The sequence below is a fragment of the Pan troglodytes genome, chromosome 1 (assembly GCF_028858775.2).
Source record: "Pan troglodytes isolate AG18354 chromosome 1, NHGRI_mPanTro3-v2.0_pri, whole genome shotgun sequence".
Lineage (NCBI taxonomy): Eukaryota > Metazoa > Chordata > Mammalia > Primates > Hominidae > Pan > Pan troglodytes.
Genome location: NC_072398.2, coordinates 12,575,917 through 12,598,354, shown reverse-complemented (window position 1 = coordinate 12,598,354; position 22,438 = coordinate 12,575,917). Strand labels below are relative to the sequence as shown.

At 37.3% G+C, this 22,438-nt stretch overlaps 1 protein-coding gene across 2 annotated transcripts in view; it reads right to left on the bottom strand.

The window, feature by feature from the left end:
- Nucleotides 1-22,438, bottom strand: part of HEATR1 (HEAT repeat containing 1) — a 53,903-nt gene that overhangs the window by 15,483 nt on the left and 15,982 nt on the right. For both annotated transcript variants that reach the window (XM_001157116.8, XM_063809640.1), the window contains 18 exons: nucleotides 21,756-21,851; nucleotides 21,209-21,297; nucleotides 20,055-20,266; nucleotides 19,634-19,755; nucleotides 18,842-19,033; nucleotides 16,841-17,024; nucleotides 16,560-16,696; nucleotides 15,043-15,235; nucleotides 10,588-10,757; nucleotides 10,028-10,186; nucleotides 8,470-8,712; nucleotides 8,007-8,138; nucleotides 6,537-6,640; nucleotides 6,223-6,366; nucleotides 5,398-5,516; nucleotides 5,181-5,302; nucleotides 2,850-2,978; nucleotides 511-741 (listed from right to left, as the gene is read on the bottom strand). In XM_001157116.8, the coding sequence (XP_001157116.3) occupies nucleotides 511-741; nucleotides 2,850-2,978; nucleotides 5,181-5,302; nucleotides 5,398-5,516; nucleotides 6,223-6,366; nucleotides 6,537-6,640; nucleotides 8,007-8,138; nucleotides 8,470-8,712; nucleotides 10,028-10,186; nucleotides 10,588-10,757; nucleotides 15,043-15,235; nucleotides 16,560-16,696; nucleotides 16,841-17,024; nucleotides 18,842-19,033; nucleotides 19,634-19,755; nucleotides 20,055-20,266; nucleotides 21,209-21,297; nucleotides 21,756-21,851 (2,778 nt within the window). The remainder of the gene's footprint in view (nucleotides 1-510; nucleotides 742-2,849; nucleotides 2,979-5,180; nucleotides 5,303-5,397; nucleotides 5,517-6,222; nucleotides 6,367-6,536; nucleotides 6,641-8,006; nucleotides 8,139-8,469; nucleotides 8,713-10,027; nucleotides 10,187-10,587; nucleotides 10,758-15,042; nucleotides 15,236-16,559; nucleotides 16,697-16,840; nucleotides 17,025-18,841; nucleotides 19,034-19,633; nucleotides 19,756-20,054; nucleotides 20,267-21,208; nucleotides 21,298-21,755; nucleotides 21,852-22,438) is intronic.

The window sequence follows — 22,438 nt, the reverse complement described above, 5'->3', positions numbered from 1 at the left end:
AGAGTATACTACTTTATTTAGAGTGGGTCGAGATCTACTCCCAGATCCCATGTCTAAGAAGTCATTTAAAAACGGTCCTCGACTTATCCAAACAGGGCTTTATCCAAACAATCACCCGTGTTAGTGTCTTACTGACTTCAGGGACACGGACGCTCCTCTATTTCCCCACAAACTGCCTTCAAAACCGCTTTGAAGAGACACTGTTTCATTACTCTTCAGCCATACTCTGCTGGGCTTAAAAGAGAACCACTTGCGTGGCACCAGATCTGTTTCTCAGAAAAGTTAATTCGCCTTCAGAAGATGTTTTGCTGCAACTGAGGATATTCAGAGTGCTATGGGCTCTGAATGCAATTTTTAAAAATGCCAAAAACCTTTTTGAAAAAGGTTCTGAGCGAAAAGGTTCTAAATAACACACTTAGGCATCATCAGCCCCATGTTTAAACTGGACAATATCATAAAATCTGTGTGAGAAATCACCATTTTCCTTATCTTCCCACCCTAGGTTCTGACCTTTTCGCCATAGGCAGCCGCCAGCACTGTTTTTGTGACATACTGTTCAAAAAGCAAGATAAGGAGAATCCAGAGGAATTTCTCTGCACCCAGTGTATCAACAAGTTGAACAAGGATGGGCAGGCGCCTGTGCTCCGGGACGTGTGGCAGCGCATCCACAAATACACTAATGATTTTTACCACAATCTCTTCAACATTTCTTGAAACTTCTATAGAATCTCCACTATCAGACTGCAAAACAGCAAGCAGAGACAATGAGTAGGTGCAAGTAATCTTCCACAAAACAAGTTTAGGTGAACAAGATAAGGCTTTTAGATGGGCCCCAAGAAATTGCCAGAAGAATTTTATTTATTTTTTTAGAGACAGGGTCTTTCTCCGTGGCCCAGGCTGAAGTGCAGTGGTGTGATCATATCTCACCGCAGCCTGGATCTCCTGAGCTCAAAGAGATCCTCCTGCCCCAGCCTCCGAAGAAGCTGGGACATCCCAGGACCCCACCACCACTTTTTAAAAATTTTTGTAGAGACGGGGTTTTGCTATGTTGACCGGGCTGTTCTCAAACTCCTGGCCTCAAATAATCCCACCTCAGCCTCCCAAAGTGCTGGTGTTACAGGTGCATGCCACCACACTCAGCCACAAGAGTTTTAATAATCAAAGGCCTAACAATAAATATTCAGTAAGTACCTGTCATGTCCCAAGCGCTACTTAGCCCCAAGGGGAATACAAAGTGTACGATATGAGCCCTGCCCCAAAGGAGATTTATTTACTGTATGAAACAGGATACATGGCTGGGCGCAGTGGCTCACGCCTGTAATCCCAACACTTTGGGAGGCCAAGCTGGGCAGATCACCTAAGGTCAGGAGTTCAAGACCAGCCAGGCCAACATGGTTAAACCCATCTCTACTAAAAATACAAAATTAGCCGGGCGTGGTGGTGCGTGCCTGTAGTCCCAGCTACTCAGGAGGCTGAGGCAGGAGAATCACTTGAAACCAGGAGGCAGAGGTTGCAGTGACCCAAGATCATGCCATCGCACTCTAGCCTGGGCAACAAGAGCAAAACTCTGTCTCAAACAAACAAACAAAAGAAACAATACATGTGTGAGAAGATAACAGGAGGCAGTAATGGCAGATGCCAAATATGTGACACTGATAGCAAGTCTGCTTAGACTGCCTGGGAAGGCTGCACAAATCACGCAGGATTTGGGTTGTGCCTCAAGAAGAATGAAGATAAGCAGAGCACAGAAAAGGCCAACAACTTCCTGCTGCTTTCAGAATAAAGTTTGAACCATTTTACTCCAGGTATTGGTGATCAAAATATAGTTGAATAAATGACAGAAAGAATGACAGAAAACACTTGAATGAATGAATAAACCAACGTCTACCTGTCTCAACCCTCTGCTCTCCATCAATCAATCACCATTACATTCTTCAAACATGCTGTGCACATTCCTAGATCATGCCTTTTCTCATACTATTGGCTCTGCCATCACTGAACAAATCCCATCCTTCTTTCACACCGGTACAAATTCTATTTCTTATAGAACTTTCTGGTCATCCTGGCCCATATAGACTTTCCCCTATTCTGAACTCTTTAGCATTTACTTATTCGACTGGCACTGATCATATGAATGCATATTATTATTTTTCTTTTTAGGTATATATCCTATACTTGCCAACTTGGTGGACACTGAGAACACCAATCTAATACTAAGGTTAAAAGAAGGTGCTGAATATGGTCATCCCTCAGATGGTCAATAGCATGAGAAAAGACATTAATTAACGAGTGAAGGGTACATAGACAACTCAAGTAGATGAACAAGCTCTTTTACTCTTGAGGCTACTTTTAACTTTTGAATTGTTCATTCCTTACTGGGAGAGAGAACATCTCACCTCTCTCTCTGAGTTTAGCTCTTAGAGAATGCTTGGTAAACATTTGCTAAACTGCATGTTAACAAATTTGTCACTGTAGCTCTAAAAGTTCCTAGCCTCATCAACATGTAAGAAGGTATTATCAAACTGATGCAATGTCCTGAAATAGATGGTGGACGTCAATTTACCCCACCCGAATGATGTTAAGACACTTACAGTAACACACTCACAGCACAGCAGAACCGGCTATAACACGTTTGTTTATATTATTGAGAAAGACATTGCCAAGACTCTTCTTAGCTTCAGTGTTCTAAAACTTAAGGGCAATGTACTTGAGCATTTCAGAAAGGCTTTTATACAATTGTTGAGGATATTTAAAAAAAAAAAAACTAAAAAAAAGGCTTTTAATGTCATTTATATGCAAAATTTTTAAATTAAAAAAAGAAACCCCACGATGGTATAAAGAGACCTTACCTGAATAAGTGCGGGAATAACCATTTTCACTGTCTTGTTAATAACTTGAAAACTGTAAGTATCATCTAGGCGCATGACATTGGCTCCCATAAATGTAAAAATAGACATGATATTGTGTAAAACTTTATCCTGAAAGAAAACACAACTATCAACATTTTTTATTTCTATTAATTTCTACTAATTTTTTTTTTAAGAGATAGCGTCTCGCTCCGTCATTCAGGCTGGGATGCAGTGCAGTTGTGTGATCACAGTTCACTGAAACCTTGGACTCCTAAGCTCAAGCAATCCTTCCACCTCAGCCTCCTGAGTAGCTAGGACTACAGGTGCATGCTACCCTGCCCAGCTAATTTTTTTTCCTTTTCTGTTTTGTAAGGATGGGGTCTCACTATGTTACCCAGGCTGGTCTTGAACTCCTGGCCACAAGTGATATTCCTGCTCAGGCTAACATTTTCCATTTCAACGATTCATTACAACTCACCAATAAAAAGAGAAATAACCTGATTAAAAAACAGGCAAAGGATTTGAAAAGACATTTCTTCAAAGAAAAAATTCATACGAAAAGAATATAAGCACAAATACTACTTCACACCCACTAGAATGGCGATAAAAAAGACAGTAGCAAGTACTGGCAAGGATGTGAAGAAATTGGGAACTTTACAGGCTGCTGGTGGAAGCAAAATGGTGTGGCCACTATGGAAAATAGTCTTGCAAGTTACTCCAAAGCTAAACATAAAATTCCGTGTGACCCAACAATTCCACTCCTAGGTATATATACCCAGGAGATATGAAAACATGTCCACACAAAACCATGTCTACAATATTCATAGCAACATAATTTATAATAGCCCCACAGTAGAAACAACCCAAATGTCCATCAACCGATGAACAGATAAACAAAATGTGGCATACACATACAACAATATTATTCAGTCATAAAAGGAATACGGATTCAAGCTTCAACAAGAATGAACCTCAAAAACATTATGCTAAGCAGCCGGGCACGGTGGCTCACGCCTGTAGTTCCAGCACTTTGGGAGGCCGAGGCGGGCGGATCATGACATCAGGAGATCGAGACCATCCTGGCTAACACGATGAAACCCCGTCTCTACTAAAAATACAAAAAAATTAGCCGGGCGTGGTGGCAGGTGCCTGTAGTCCCAGCTACTCGGGAGGCTGAGGCAGGAGAATGGCATGAACCCAAGAGGCAGAGCTTGCAGTGAGCTGAGATCGCGCCACTGCACTCCAGCCTCGGCAACAGAGCGAGACTCCGTCTCAAAACAAACAAACAAACAAAAACATTATGCTAAGCAAAAGAAACCAGACACAGAGGGCCACATATTGTATGACTCAATTTATATGACATGTCCAGCATAGGCAGATTGATAGAGACAGAAAATGGATTACTAGTGGCCAGGAGCAGGGTGGTGGTCATGGTGGTGGTGGTGGTGCTGGTGGTGACGGTGGCAGCGGCAGGGAGGAGGGAGAGGAAGAGTGACAGTTAATGGGTGTAGGGTTTCTTTTCTGGGGTGATGAAAATACTCTTCAAGTAGATCGTGGTGGTGATTACACAAACTTCGTAAATATACTAAAATCACTTAATTGTATACTTTAAATGGGTGAATTTTATGGCATCTGAACTATATTTCAATAAAAACAGAAAAAATATTAATGATTCTTAAAAGTTTCTGGATTATCAACCCCTTTGAGAAGCACAGACTCTCTTACAAGAAAAAAAAAATCCCATATAGATAAAACTTTGCATATGATTTCAGTAGATTAAGATCCCCTAAAGCTCATGGAGAACCCCAGGTTAAGGAGCTCTGACTCAAATCCTCAATATGAAAATAGCTTCAATCTCTTTACAAATGTTTAAATGATATTTTTCATAAAAGGGACATGATTTCTTTAAATGACATAGTTTATGATCAAATTAATTTTCTTAAGTCACTGGTTAAAGGTTATTTTGAGGATTACTTGAGGATAAATGAGATATTAACTTTTCCCAATTAACACCAATACCTACTGTTTTATTAGATAGATAGTGTGCCAGGTATTATGCTAAGTACTAACCACAAATTATCCAACTGAATTCCCCCAACAATCCAGTGAAGAAGGTTATTATTCCCACTTGATAAAAAGGGAAACCAAAGCTTAGCAAGATCAACTGGCTCATACAGTCCCAGCTATGAAGAGGCAGGGCTGAGAGTCTCACCAGTGCTGGAAGATTCCAAAGCCTAACTGATTAAATTTAAAATCAATAGGTGCCAGTGCATTTCTGTGGAAGAAAAATATCTGAAATATCTGCTAAAATCTTATATCATTAACGCTTACCGGAAATATTCCAGCAACAGTGCCCAAAAGTAAAAGGGCATGGTGATGGGTCTGCGGCATCTCCGAAAGGCGGATGCACTGAACTATCAACTCCACATTGAACTTCTCCTCATCTAAAATATCTACAATGGTGAGAAAGACAAAAACCCTAAGTGGCAGGTACACTCACACTCAAAGTAGATAATTTTTCTAACCTTTCCTTCCAAAAAGTACCTACCTTTGGGTATTTTGCCACCATCTGGAGATAGTTTTTGGCAGATGTTGAGCAGACAACTAAGAATTAATTGTTTGGTGTATTCCATATTTCCCTGCTCTTGTGGCAAGGGTTCTAAACATCTTCAGGACACCCAAAAGAGAAATGATGGGAAATGTAAAAGTTGTACAATTCATTGTTACATTAATGGCCATTGTCCAGAACTCATTCAATAAGGAATAACTAAAATACTATCATTAAACATGAAGTCTAGAAATAAGATATAACATTTCTAACTCTAATTTTCTCTCATATAGACAGGCGCTATGTCAAATTCCACGTCCTCTCTATTGCACTTTCCATTAGCCTATCTGGAATCTTACAGGACAACTTTCAGAATTACTTTGCCTTTCACATGAAAGCACACGCTACAATTCATACTCAATTTACACACACACACACAAATCTACGTATATAGAATATATACATCTATATATATGAAAATATATTTAGATAGCAAACACTATATACACACATATCTATATCTATATAAATTCAACACTATATCTTGAAATGCAAGTAATGACGTCCCAGGCATGCTACTGAAAAGTTCAGAGGAAAGTAGGCTGTACAGTGAGTGGCCATTTACTACATGACACAGGACACTAAGGTCAGTTTGGGGCACCAGCAATGGATACCTAAAACCAACCTTTTAATTTCACCTATAGTGCTTGCTTTATTTTACAGACTATCTAAACAAGAGAAGAGTATGTTGAAAAGAGAATGTTAGATAAGATGGGCAAGAATTAGAGTCCTATTCTCTCACAGATCAAAGCCAAGTGTCATTACCTTGATAGCAAGTTAAAAAGAGTTGGCACCAATATCTGAGGACTTCTGAGCTTCTTTTTGTGCTGCAGTAATTCCAGGATGAGAGTTACTCTTTGCCAGTAAGAACCTCCAACTTCCTGAACAGATTCTAGATCTTGTGATTTTCTGGAAAATGGAGAAGACAAAACGTTGGAAAAGCAAACTCTATCATGTGCTAAGTAAAAACCATTGTGCCTGATTATAGCAAATTGATGGGTATCAAAAAGTTCCAATGGTTTCATAACATTCAGAGTCAGGGAACAACAGCATGTGCTCAATGCATTTGTAGCTCTTACTTCTGCTGCATTTTTTGCCTTCTTTTTTGCTGAACTGTGCCCAAGGGTTTAGCTTTATCTGGTGGCTCCAGTTCTATTCGGACTTGTTCAGCATTAACGGAAATCTGAAATATTGAAGGAAGAAGAGTTGATGATATAATCCATTGGGATAAAATTAGAGCAATAAATGTTAACCCCTAGGATTGATTTATTCAATTAAGAGGGAAGAATGACTTACTGGATATGCATCTGAACCCCCACCAGCATTGGATGCTACTACCTTGTTACAGACTTCTTGAAAAACCAGAATGAGAAGAAAGCAAAGTAGGGAAGAGTATACACTAAAAGCTCTAGCCAACATAAATTCAACTTCAGATTTTCATTTTAACCAAGCTCTCCTACTACCATGCACTTGCTTTCTATACAATTTGTCTTGGGAGTCTCAAGTTACAGCCCTGCACTTGTCTTGATTATGATACAGTATCACTTCTCCAGTCCAGAGTCACTCAATTTCACGTTCATCCCTTAGAGTGGACAACTAGTAATGCAATACAGAATCATCCATACCGATTGTTTCCAAGTGCCGGATCAGATATGTATATTCTAATCAGCTAGGAAGGAATAAGACATATACACACATGCACAAAAACAGATTTATTGCCCCAGAGATTCTTTAGATATGGGGTGGGATCCAGATATCTCTTTTTATAAGGTTCTAACATCACAACTAAATCTTTGGATTCTGATTCAAAGAAAACAACTATAAAAAATACTTTTGCGATAACCATGGAAATATGATTATGAACTAGGTATTAGATAATACCAAGGAATTATTTTTTTTTACTTCTAATGGCATTGTAGTCATATCCACTTTTCAAAAGATGCACACTGAAGTACAGAGGGATGAAAGCGCATGACATTTTGAGATTTACTTTAAAATATTTCAGCAAAGAAAAAGAAGGAAAAAAGATTAATATGTTAAAATTCTGAGAACTGCTGAATCTAGATACTAGAACTTTGTATTATTCTATATTCAAAAAAGAGAATAACCAGGTGGCTATTCTGATAATAACTAGGTTTCAATATATGTATAAAACCAACAAGCAGAATTTCAATTCCATTATATGTCATTAAACAACTATTTAAATTAAGTAGAATAATGTTACCCAGTTCAATACTGAGCCACTGACTCATTCCTATTCCTTGCATAAAGGAATAGGTAGCTTCCGTCTAATATGAGAAAGATCACACACACACATATTCCTACACATCCTATCTGGTTAAAATTATCAACAAATACTTCATAAAATAAAATAATGGTAAAGATTTAAAATTTTTATTTTATGCCTATGACTTACTTTCCCATGATTTTTGTTAATGGTAACATCTGACCTCTTACAAGCACTATAAAATACAGGACTCTTAAACATGGTGTCCCTTGGAAGAGACTATAAACATTAATAAAAAAATTACAAGAAGTTTGCAGCTTACCCCTTTAAAAACACTGCTGACAGTCTGAGCACAATGTGAGTTTTTACAGTTCACCAATAAATCAAACAACATTCTTAAAAGCTTCTGCTGAACTTTTTCATCTGATATGGCTGCAAAAAATGGTTTTGTAATCTAGAGGGGGTAGAAAAAAGGCAACTGAGTTCAGTGAACAAGTTTAAATTCCAGAAATAATTTTTATATCAACCTCTCTCAAAATACAAAATTGTTTCCCATTTAATTTTGTCAGTTAAAATGCAATTCTTTTTAATGACCCATGTACAACGTTCAGTTTTCAAAAATGGGTCAAATACATCATTTTCCTTTAAAACATGTCTAGTCCACCTGTAACTATCTTCTCCAAATAAAATATTAATTTTTTTTTTTTTTTAACGCTGTTCCTGTTGCCTTCTACCTTTAAATGCTTGAACATGCTATGCCTTAGTTTCTGAAAGAGATCACTGACCTTTTCAAGGGCTGTGATCTGAATGGTTGGCATTCCTGCGTAAAGTTCCTTTGTTGTGTGCACAGCTTTTATAAATATATCTAGACTCTTCGGATCCTCATTTAAAAGGGAAACTGAAAATTCATTATACTTTCCCAGAGTGAGATGCAGAACCATGGCCTCATCTTTCAGCACAGCTGTGGGCTCCTTCTGGATCTTTTCTAGCAGTTGTTCGGCCATAGGCAATAGCTGAGAAAGCACCATCTAAAGATCGAAAGACTTAGTAGTAAATAGTTACGTATACTGATATGTTTTTGCTCACTCTACAGAGACACTCAAAGCCTGCTGGAAGATGGGAGTTTAGCCTGGAGGAAAAAACCCAATGATGGTAACTTCTTAGACATGGAGACAGCTATTAATTCACACTAAGGCACTCAGGTCCTTTCTGACAGTTCATGGGTAATGCTCAAAAGTGCTAAACCCTTCAGAGATGAGCAGAAAGATAATCTGTGAGCATTCCTCAAGACTTGAGAACAGAAAACACAAACTAAAACTTTAGAGAATAAAAATAAAGTTTAAGATTCCCTAAAACACTGTACGCATCCTTCAATGTTTCCAACTTGGTATAATTAATATTAATTCAAATTATGTATGTAAACCTTTAACTGCTAAACTAGGGGCCAGCAAATTATGGCTTGCAGGTCAAATTCAACAGACCACCTGTTTTTGTAAATTTTATTTACTGAAACACAGCCATGCTCATTTGTTTACACCCTGTCTGTGGCTGCTTTCCTGATACAACTGCAGAGATGAGTAGCTGCAACAGAGACTGTGTGGCCCCGAAAGCATAAAAGATTTCCTATCTGGTCCTTTACCCAAGAAATTTGTCAATTATTAATTTAAACTATACCAGGGACAACTAAGGGCTGAATGCAACCTGTTTGTTCCTACCAAGAAAGTGTAATCAAATGGTCTTCAATCCATTTGACTCATTTTAGTTCTCTAAGCCCGCAGTCAGTCTAGGACTGATGAAGCACACAGGCATTTCTGTAACACTGGGATGAAAGAACCTTTTTTATGTTGGTCAGCACATGCCATCACATCAACAAGTGTTTCACAACTGCTTTCTTTTGTAACACAAGCTTCTTTGAAAACACAATGAAAGTTCTAAATATATATAATAAACGAGCAAATGATTTTGGAATTTTCATAGACTCGTGTCCAAACATATTCCTTTGTATAGAATTTTCACTTGAAAAACAGAGATGAACCAACAGCTTCTTTCAACAGTGCAGCCCCATGAGACACGAGACTGTTAAGTTCATTTAAAATAAACTTAATGATTAGACAGGGACAACACATTTAATTTTAAAATAAAAAGAAACTCACCAGTACTTGTCTTTGTATCTTGTATCTGTTTTTCTCTACCTCAGCTCATCCCCCTCTCAAATTAATATTACATTTATCTCTTCTGAGTGCACACATGTAACTCTTACAATTGTCTTCTTCACCCACAAGCAGTTACAACAATTCTTTAGTAACATCACAGGAATGTACAATCCACTTAAATGGCACATACCTCACCGTTGACTCCCTGAAGTACTTTCATCAAATCTTTTGCTATATAAGATGGGCAACTATATACACAACTAAGTAAGTTTTTCAAAGTTTCAGACAACTTCTGATGAGATTTCAGTTTCTTTTCTCTCTGTAGTTCCTCAAATAAAGTAGCCAAATCCTAAGATACCAAAAAGAAAATTGGATAAAAAAGGGTTAAGAAACTACAAAGGCTAAATATATTAATTACGGAAGACTCTTACCCAAATGATGTGACATTGTTTATAATTTTCCATTTCTCCTTAAAACCTTAATAAGAAACGTTATTAAAAACACACAGTTGGCTTACTATGAAAAGCTACACACTAATCCTTTATCCAATGAAAAGAGCAAAATTGTAATATGACATTGCTATCTTTTCAAAAGTAGGGGACACAGATGTACAGATATTGACCTATCAGTTCCTAAATCCAATGACTTAGTCCATCAAAATCCCTACACAGTGAAATGTCGAGAATGGAGAAAATTGCTCCAGTACACACAGGCATGAACACACTCAATCTTCTTTGCTAACGAGCTTACCTGAATAACATAGGCATCATCTGAAGTGATCTCCTCTGCTTTAGAAATCAAATGATCTATTATCAGATAAAACGGGGATGCCACTCCACTGAGGGCCTGGAGACACTGAATGGCAGCCCTACGAACTTCTTTTATGGGGCTTCCCAGGTTAATGAGTAAAGATGTCACCACTAAAATCAAAGGAAAAAAAAATTTAAGAAACAATTTTAAAAACTGAAACAGTACAAAATTTACATAGTACCAAAGTTTCCCTTCGAATTCAAACTCCTTCTCTGTTCACTGTTTGAATATTTAATATTCCAGAGAAAGGTTAGGCATATGTTACCTGGTGCATTCTTTTGAAAATACACAAATAAGAGCATACTATAAACTCTGTTCTACACCAACTACTATCACATATGAGCTGGACATTGTGCAATGGTGCAATCTCGGCTCACTGCAACCTCCGCCTCCTGGGTTCAAGCAATTCTCCTGCCTCAGCCTCTTGAGCAGCTGGGATTACAGGTGCACGCCACACGCCTGGCTAATTTTGGTATTGTTAGTAGAGACTGGGTTTCACCATGTTGGCCAGGCTGGTTTCGAACTCCTGACCTCAAGTGAGCCACCCACCTTGGCCTCCCAAAGTGCTGGGATTACAGACACATCTAAACTCTTGCGAGTGTTTTCCATAAGTACATACATATCCAAATTACATCATTCTTTTTTTTTTTTTTTTTCAGATGGAGTTTTCCTCTTGTTGCCCAGGCTGGAGTGCAATGGCACGATCTCAGCTCACTGCAACCTCTGCCTCCTGGATTCAAGTGATTCTCCTGCCTCAGCCTCCCAAGTAGCTGGGATTACAGGCACGCGCCACCACATCCAGCTAATTTTGTATTTTTAGTAGAGACGGGGTTTCTTCATGTTGGTCAGGCTGGTCTCGAACTCCCAACCTCAGGTGATCCGCCCACCTCGGCCTCCCAAAGTGCTGGGATTATAGGTGTGAGCCATCAAACCCGGCCAAATCATTCTTTTTTAATTGTAAAGTATACTCCAATGTATTTTCCATATTTTAAAAACCGGTACCTTACTGGTAAAGTTTAGGTTGTTTCTATTCTTTTGTCATCAAAACAATGCTGCAACAAACACCGCTGCACATACAGCCTTGTACAAGCGTGCACGGGAAATTACCCACCTGTGCATCGTACTCTACAAATATTTGGTCCCAGACTGGTGTGTTTTGATTTTACTTTTTGATAGAGAAATGTTAGAGTAAAATTTTTCTTCTACTTTTTTTCTGGTGCTTAGAAAGGCCCTCCTCACTCTAAGTGAATTTAGAAAGTATCTCTCTCTATATTTAGAGGGAGAGATCATATGTACCTCATGCTTTCTTCTAATGCCAGAGCTAAGTTTATGTTAAATCTTTAGTTCACATGAAATTTCTATCTAAGGAATGAGGCTGGAGTCAAACTTCCTAATGTTTCCAAATGGATAGCCAGATGTCCCATTTAACAATCCACATAACCATCTCACAGATCTTTGATTTTGCCTTTATTATATTCATACATTCCATAAGTATTTGAAACTTGTCTATTTCTGCCGGCTAGTACTTCTAGAATCATGTTCAATGAGAGTGATGATTTCAGCAGGAATGCCTTTGTTTTCCCAATTATGAAGTGAAAACGCTAGCTTTTGATTTGAGGAATTTTTGATCATGTTACTCTTATTCTGCTGTCAATCAGGATTACTGATTTTTGGCTAATGCCTTTTCAAATCTTTGGACACTTTATGGGTTTTGTCCTTCACTGATACAGTCAATTATATTAACATAGTTCCCTTTACTGAACCAATTTTATATTCTGGGCATGAACTCTAGCTAGGTAAATGATTTTTATAAATGTGCTGCTAGAGCCTATTTGCGAATATTTTCTTTAGGATTTTTACATAATATTATTCAAAGCAACATGACCTATAGTTTTTGTCTGAAGGCTTTCTCAATTTTCAATGTTATGCCAGTTTTAAATAAAGAATCTGGAAGCTTCCCTTCTCTATGCCCTGCCCAGTTCAACAACATTGAAAAAATCTGCTTCAAAGATCTAGTAGGAATGCATCTGTGAGACCAACTGCGCTAGGGTTTTTAAAAAGATGTCTTTGGAACAAAGAGATATCTAAATTCCTTTTACAGTAATTAGTTATTTAAGCTTTATTTCATATCTACTGCAGCAAACTACGGTCATTTATATTTTGCTAGAAATTTTCCATTATACTTTCCATTTCTGAAATACTAAGATAAAGCTTGACAAGCTTTCAAACCTGCCTAAGAAGTTCATACAGGTTGAGCAACCTTGATCCAAAAATTCCAAAATCTCAAATTTTCGGAGCACCAATATGACACAAGTGGAAAATTCCACACCTGACCTCATGTGATGGGCTGCAGTGAAAATGCAGGCATACAACTGTTTATTCAGTGTCCCCACAGAAAAAAAGACCCTCCCAGCCCCCTGCAGCTGCAATGTATCTTTTTCACAAAGCCCAAATTCTTCCACACAAGCATGCCCACAAAGGGCAATACCAATGGAAAACTGAAGTTCTTCCATCTTGCTATTTACAGTCAAAATGACATATATGACTCAGAGGCCACTGTCAAAGGACAGTAAACATTTAATACCAAATTGGAAAACAGAAATAGTTATCTCTAAATAAAATATATGTACCTTTTTGAAAACCCACAAGTTTAGCAGAAAATAACTATTTTAATAAATTGCTATCTCCATACAATGGAATACTCTGCAGACAGTTGTAAAAAGATAAATTTTTCCATTTATTAATATGGAAAGATGTCCATATTAATTGAAAAATTAAAGTTAAAAAATGTATAGAGTTGTTCTTATCCAAATATAACTAGAAAAACCTTAACAGTAAACTCGCCTAAAATAAAGACCGAAATTTTGTAAGCGAATAAAAAATTACTTTTGTGGAATTTTATTTTAGAAATAAAACTTGAAATTACATATCTACTTTAAATGTAACAAAATTTGGTTACAAATGTAATTATGTGCTCTTTCAAAGAACTAACAAAAAATAAACACTGAGGAATTGTTCAGGGAAAAGTATACGATCATCTAACTTGCTTTCACAGAACATTTACAAAGAGTAATTTTGGAATTAAAAAAAAAAAACAACAAGAAACAAAACAAAAAAAAACCAAGGACATCTTCAAATTTCCCCAGGGCCACTCCTATGCCTCTGATATTAATAACATTACAGTTTGAAGCATTAATCATGTCCATTATTCTAATCAATTTTTTCATCTTCAACCATTCTTCTCTGATCTAATTCTGCCACATCCCCTCATGTCAATAGCTCTGTAAGTCAACCCACTTTTCAATATCGCATTGTTTCATGAAATTCTGCATCTTTTGCAAAATTTGCAATTCTACATTATAAAAAAACTTAACTTTCAGTTATTTCATTAGCGAATGCCGAACCTGAATATGATTTATGCTTGATAAAAGAGATAAATGCAGGAGGGTTTTGTTTTTGTTAGTTCATTATTAAATTGTATTATGATGATGTGACTTCCATATCTAACCCATTGCTGCTACACCTCAGAAAATGAATAGCTGATTATTAAGAACTCATATAATCACCTGCCACTTCTATTATTAAACTTTTGTGTTTGGTGAGATTTTGCTAGTGCCAGTAACTTAAAAGCAATACTTAGAAGTAACCAGAAATATGTACAGATGTACAGCCCTTTTTTTTTTTTTTTTTTTTTGAGACAGGGTCTTGCTCTGTTGCCCAGTTTGGAGTGCAGTGGTGCAATCACAGCTCACTGCAGCCTTGACCTCCCAGGCACAAGCCATCCGCCTACCTCAGGCAACTGAGTAGCTGGGACTACAGGCATGCACCATCACGCCCAGCTAATTTTTGTATTTTTTGTAGAGGCAGGATCTCATCACGTTGTCCAAACTGGTCTTGAACTCTTGGCCTCAAGTGATCCTCCTGCCTTAGCCTCCCAAAGTGCTGAGACTATAGGTGTAAGCCACCTCGCCTGGCCTTTATCGATTTTTTTTTTTTTTTTTTTTTTTTTTGAGATGGAGTCTCGCTGTGTCACCAGGCTGGAGTGCAGTGGCACAATCTCGGCTCACTGCAACCTCCAACTCCCTGGTTCAAGCAATTCTCCAGCCTCAGCCTCCCAAGTAGCTGGGATTACAGGCACACGCCACCACGCCCAGCTAATTTTTGTATTTTTAGTAGAGACGGGGTTTCACCATGTTGCCCAGGATGGTCTTGATCTCCTGACCTCATGATCTGCCTGCTTCGGCCTCCCAAAGTGCTGGGATTACAGGCGTGAGATACCGCGCCTGCTCTCTGCTATTTTTTTTTTTAAGTTATAACTTTCCAAACTACATAAACCATATAGAGAAAGCATGAACAGTTGGTCATGACAAAACATAACAATGTTACTTTTAATACCTGGAGAAGATATGGATGCCAGTTGGTGTTTACACTGTGTCTTCTGAGAAGAAAGCATTGCACAGCCCACATAAAGAGCTTGAGTCTGCAGCACTGTTTTCACACTGCAGTTTAGTGGATTTGAAAGGCTAGAACCATAGGTCCATAAAACAGAACAGAACTTGAATAACTGAAAAACATCTTCTAGATGCACCTAATTTAAAAAAAAAAAAGCAAACTTTTAATTCTTACTCAAATAAGCTGGTTCCAAATCCTCTTCTCACTAGTGTACAATTATAAAGAAACGAATAATTTAAGGCAAAGTTTTGCTTTGTCTAATCATTTCAAATTATTCCACATTCCATGTTTTAATGAACTGGGAAGATGTCAATGAAGAGTGATATTCAGAAGCCTCACTATAACCTTGCACTTGAAAACACAGAACCAAGACAAGAGCAGTATCTGGGACGCCTAATTAAGAAAATACTTCAACAATGTGCTGAGCAATGCCAACTCCATGTCAAATGCTGTAGAGAGAACAAGTCAGGCAAGAACAGGAACTGACCACTGGGCCTGGCAACATGGAGGTCACTGGTGCTGGGGATGAAATTTCCTGAGTAACTTCACGTGTGCTAAATAACCTCTCTGAACATCAGTATTCACATTTTTAAATGGGTATTAACCAATCAAAAAGACTGGGCTGTTGTTATTTTTAAATATAGTAATGGGCCTAACATATTAGTAGGAGTGTAGCAATGTTAGTTTCTATTCAACCTACCGATTAGTATTGTGATTGTACTCTTTTACAGGGCCTGTGCTTACTATTATATACTCTTCACTGTTTACAAGTCTACTTTTGTTTACATTATAAACTGTCATAACCCAAATAACCCACAGTATCTTTTTATTTATTTATTTATTTTTTGAGATGGAGTCTCACTCTGTCGCCCAGGCTGGAGTGCAGTGGAGCGATCTCCGCTCACTGCAAGCTCCGCCTCCCGGGTTCATGCCATTCTCCTGCCTCAGCCTCCCGAGTAGCTGGGACTTCAGGAGCCCGCCACCACACCCAGCTAATTTTTTTTGTATTTTTCGTAGAGACGGCGTTTCACCATGTTAGCCAGGATGGTCTCGATTTCCCGACCTCGTGATCCGCCCACCTCGGCCTCCCAAAGTGCTCGGATTATAGGCGTGAGCTACTGCGCCCAGCCCATCTTTTTTTTTTTGAGACAGAGTCTCACTCTGTCACCCAGGCTGGAGTGCGGTGGTATGATCTCGGCTCACTGCAATCTCTGCCTCCCGGGTTCAAGCGAATTCTCCTGCCTCTGCCTCCCAAGTGGCTGGGATTACAGGCCCCATCACCATGCCTGGCTAATTTTTGTATTTTTCGTAGAAATGGAGTTTCACTATGTTGGCCAGGCTGGTATCGAACTCCTGACCTCAAGTGATCCGCCTGCCTCGTCCTCCCAAAGTGCTGGGATTGCAGGCCAGCCATATCTTCTTTAAGGGTACAGTACGCCTGAAAAGGAGGAGGCTTGTACCTTTATGAAAAGTTTCATCAGAACTCTGAAATGAACAGCATCGGCACCATTGAGCATCATCTCAAACAGCCCAATGAGCAAGTGCAGATAGTCCCTGCTGTCTTCTTTCAGTTGTTCAGGATTCCACCATATATCACCTACAAGGACATGGAAAGAGAAATGATGCTAGATCCTACATGAACATGCTGGGAGCTTTTTATTCAAGACAAACAGTCATTGTGGAGTCAATCATTCAGTTTTGCAGAGTATCACATTTAAAAGATTCACAGCTTGTATCTTACCTTTAGGAAAAGATTTAGGAGCTTTCAGTGCATAAATAAATTTTTTCAAGGAAAATACAAGAAAAACCGAGTCCTCCACGGCCACCCTCTGAGTGCTGTTGAGCTCTTCTACATAATGTGCCCACAGCTCCACTGGGATCCCTCTGTCTAACATCAGTTCAATGTGCCATTCTGAGGGGATTTCCTGAAATGTTAAAGGAAACAAAAACTAGTACAAACTAAGGGTTCTGAACATGGGTTATATGAATTCCTCTGCCTAATATGCAAAAGTTTTGTTTATGTGTGCATTTTGGTGGGGAAAGGATTAACAGAACTGCTTTGGTCGGATTTTTAAAGAGGTTTATCACTATTCACAAGGAAAGACAAAGTTAAATTTTATCTATGTCTTACCTTGAAACATTATCTCTAAAAACAAACTTTATTCATATGAACTGTTTATCCAATAAAGGGTAGGAATAAATAGGCATATTTCTTTTTTTTTTTTTTGAGACGGAGCCTTGCTCTGTTGCCCAGGCTGGAGTGCAGTGGCACAATCTCAGCTCACTGCAACCTCCGCTTCCCAGGTTCAAGCAATTCTACTGCTTCAGCCTCCCGAGTAGGAAGGATTACAGGTGCCCGCCATCATGCCTGGCTAATTTTTGTATCTTTAGTAGAGATTAGGTTTCACCATTTTGGCCAGGTTGGTCTCGAACTCCTGTCCTCAGATGATCCACCCGCCTCGGCCTCCCAAAATGCTGGGATTATAGGCGTGAGCTACCGTGCCTGGCCAAAATAGGTATATTTCAAAACAGGAAGATAAACAGTTGGATTGCCAAGACATAGTTAAAGGGAATTCTTTCATTTCACTGTTTTACCACTAATCTGAATAAGGTACATGGCAAAAATCTCCAAACCTGCAGATGATTTTAAACAAGCAGCAAAATGTTAGGTGTTTAGAAATTATACTGTAAGTGCCAAAAGAATGCAGAACAGGTGTAAGAAAATGACAAATGTGACTCTGTACAAGCAGTACAGAGTAATAACTTAGAAGGAAAATAATCCAAAGCCAGATTTACAATGTAACGTCTCCAGTGAGGGATTTGATTAACTCAATGTGCTGCTACAGGCGAAAACATGCTCATGACCTCGAGAAAGGTATTAAAAGTAAAGCAATATAAAATAACCTGTTATCTACATATGTATAATAAAACACTCTATTTGTCCATACTTTTAACACTGAGAACCAGTATAGTTCAGGTCATCATACTTCACAAAAGACACCAAGAAACTAAAAGTTAAGAAGGGCCTATCTGGGCTATTTTTCAAAATATGAAGACTTTACTCTTTTTAAAGTTTACACATTTTAGCTAACAATGGCCATGATCAGAACTTATAAAATCCTGCGGGTATACGTAAATGTGAAAAAGATATAATTCATTTAGTAAATCCTATAATGAGAAGCCCTCTAAAATTTGGAGGACAAATAAAAACAAAATCCTTACATATAGCAGATATTAAAAAAAAAGTCTTGCTACCTCAAAACATGTCATATGTAAACAGCTGAAACATGTCCCTTAGTAATACTATGAAAGACAGTAGGAGGCTGGAGGGATACACATCTATGTAATATTAAAATTGTTTAAAGCCTAAAAGATCTATTTTTAGTAAACAATTGAATGAAATAGTATTTTGTTCAAGCACTAACACACCAAGTGAATTCTTCATCGCTAGAGGTAGTTAGGTGTAGCTTGGGTAATTATCCAATAAAGACAAAAGAGAGGAGAGTCAGGCATCAGATACAAAATATTGCAACCCTAAAATTTTATAATTCAACTAAACTTTCCACAAAAGCAAGGGAGTGCCTAGTTGACTATCTCACTGCTACCCAAGACTGTCACATTTCATCCAGCTAGTATCCACAGACTCAACATCTCGCCTCTGATTTTCAGTTTTGCTGTGACTAATAGGCCAGGCTGTTGTTTTATTCAACATCCCACTTTCTGGAGATTCTGCTTTCCTTACCACTGCAGTAATGACACTTTCAAGCTTCTTTATTTTTTTCTGCAACAAACTGAAGACTCTTATCGCAAATGGAAAGTGGGTTTCTTTTAAAGATGAACAACAAGAGACGAGCACAGACAGGATCACATGAAACGTTACTTTCTGCTTCAGGTTAAAGGACTCCTCCTCACCCATGCTTATTAAATCCTCCACCTTGAAAAATAAACACACTCTATTACCAGTTGCTCTTGATTTTCATAAAACAATTTTTTCAACTCAGGTCTATCTAGGTATTATGTGTTTTACATTTAAAGTGAGATGACAAATAGAAAGCCTTTATAAAGTACTAAGCACTGATTTCTAAGTAATTATAAGAATAATTTCAGAAACTGTAATGAACATAATTGCACTTGCCAACTGGTTAATGTATTTAAATCACACATGTAATCCTTTACAAAGGTTTATTTAATAAGGCAAAGATAATTTTCTCCTCTTTGGGATTATATTTTGCTATTTTAACAACAACAACAAAAAGACTAATATTTTAAACGGGAATGAGAGAAAATGGTGGTAAAAAGGATATATTATTCTTATGGGTGTGATATGGATCCACATTGAAAAAATATATAAAATGTTAAAGATTTCAAACATTGCACAGAATATATTAAACAACACTGCAACGTTTAAAGTAAAACCAAGTACTCAAGAATAAAAAAAAATTTTTTTTAAGAAAAATCTAGTAAAGCAAAAGCTGAGAATTTAATAAGAGTATGAGAAAGAAATCCAGGGGGTGGACTTTCAAAGCATACTTACCATCTTTAACATTGAAGAAGGATCTCCTAAATTTATATTATCAGCCAACAACTCAATCATCTTCTGATTTGCTACACCGATTAGTTTTCCTGGCTTTGTGCTTTTAATCACATTTTCAAGAGCTGTAAAGTAAAATCGAATGCAGAGAGCTCTTATGTCACCAACACTCAAAGAATCACATGAAGAATTCAGGCAAACATTTTACTACTGTTTATGAAGGTTTGCTTTTTATTTTTCCTTGTATCCGATTCTGAATTTGTCTATGAATTGGCTTCCTTTTCACTGTATACTTTTTATCTTGGCAAAAATTTTAAAAGACCTTACTGGCATATAGCATGACCAACAATAAATTTTAAATTTTCCTTGTTTTCTTTTGTGTTATCTGTTCACTTTTTCTAAAAAAAACAACTGAATTTTTTACCTTCTTCCCAGCCTCTTAATAGAGGGTGCAGGGAGCAGATTCCTGATTTTGATAAATATATAGCAATTTTCATCTCAGCAGATTCCGTATCATCATTATTGATAACCATAAATGGCAGCAAACATACAACCACCTGATTTGACAACTGATCATTTTCACTCAGTATCTCTTCTTTAATTAATATGTCAGCGGCTATCTTAAGTACCTCGTACCTAAAAGACATGCAAGCACACTTGGTTGAAAGACACATTGGAAGGCTTCAATTGGGCAAAAATTCATCATTACTCCAGCTTAACTGACAATATCCTGGTCTCCTGACCAAAACTATTATTCAGACACACTAAGACACCACTTAAAATCCATGCCAATAACAGAGTTATCTGTGACAATATTTTTATTTATTTTTTGTACAAGTGCTGGGATTACAGGCATGAGCCACTGTGCCTGGCCAACAATACTTTTAATCTGCTCATCCTGTCTAATCTTAAAAAATATATAATAATTTTTCTTAGAGAAATCACTAGAGGTTAACTATAACATAAGACATATCACACTAGATGTCTCAACTCTACCGGAAATCAGGTTCACTCAGGCACTCAAAAAAAAATGAACCAAGCACATCCTACATGATAGATATCTACCCATACGATAGATACAAAAACACGTAAGACACACTCTCATCCTCTATGGAGCTTGCTTACTTTTTCTTGCAAAAAGCTTTGGTGCCAAAAATGAAATAAACAGAGCTCATTAAAAACTTACCACAGATGGTATCATGTGTCTCTGAACTTATTTTTTAATTTGTTTAACACATTGGTATTTGTTTTTAATTATGAAGTAAAAATTACATAAAGTAGCAAATTAGAAAGTCCTTCCCATCTTACTTCCCAGAACGCAATATCATACATTATATACTTCCTTTTGCATTTTATTGAGAAATTCCAAACATAGAGAACAGTATAATGAACACACACAAACACAAATTAATTAACTGTATAATGAAAGACAGTATTACAGTAAGATCTGTTCTACTACCATGACAAAAGGGTCATGTAATCAAAGCCTTAAAAAAAAAAAAAAGAAGAAGAAATAGAAAGAACTTGATATAAGAACTTCATCAATTCAAAATAGTATGAGGAGAAATGAATACATACCATTCTCCATTCTTTGAAAGTTCTGCTCTTTGAAAGAGAGTCAGAAGATTTGAAATCGTCACTTCTGAACTGAAGTGTTCTTTGAAAATCTAAAGGGAAAAAAATATCCATGAATAGATTTGTACTTGCTTCAAACATGAATGGCGCTTTTTAAATGCGAATTTTAAAAAGAATGAATTATAAGGAATTTCTCCCAGGAATCCTAGTACAAATTAAAAGTTTTAAGATCTATTTCTCAAAAGTGGCATTCATAAGACAATTTTCACAGGTCCCAAGGTATTTGCTATTGATAAAAATATGTTAAAAGCAATATAAAAATTCACAAAACACTTTTCCTGTTTGAACAACTTCCATATATATTTAATATATCAAATTGTGAATTTCTATGAGTTTCTCCTGACCAGACTTAAGTCTGCGCTCTCCAGAGAACAAATTTCCCATGGAAAAATAATTTCCAAAAATATTCTAGTCTCAAGCAGAGAATCAAGTGAGAAGGGCAAGGAAATTTACAAAATTGTATACCTCAACAAATGACAAATTCACTCACCTCAAAAGCACTTATAGCCGACAAAACAACATCTATATTATCATCACCTAATCGGGCTAAAACAGCTTCTTTTATGAAAGATTCATCAACACCCTCCTGAGCAATAAAAGAAAAACATTAATTTAGCTGTTGCCAAAAATCTCTTAAGGCTTTGCACTAGAAAGGAAGTATGGTTTTGTGAAAAACACTCCAGAATGACAGTCTAACACAGGCTCTGCTCTGGATGAGGACTGAAACACACTAGAACTAGATAATCGCTAAAGGGCCTTTTGAGATTAATAATTGTTTGGTACAAATCCTTTTCAAGTTTTCAGTGAAAATATAGTAAATATGGTATACTCCAAATATAGTTTTTGTAGTTAAGGAGTTCATCTTATTAAAGTGAGAGCCCAGATATTGACGGGATATAGACTAAAGAATAAGAATGTCTAATTTAAATCCTAGCTCTACCACTTATTAGTTGTGTAACTTTAGTCAAGTCACTTAACCTTTCTGGATCTCACTATTCTCACCTATAAAACAGGTTTGCTAATAAATAATACCTACCTGCAAGGGTTGTTAGAAGATTAAAAAATACATGTCAGTCTGTAGCACAGTGCTTTACACATAGTACTGTTAAAAGCTAGCTAGTATTATCTAAATTTTTAAAAGGATAAGGACATGTACTACAAAGCCAGTCTGCC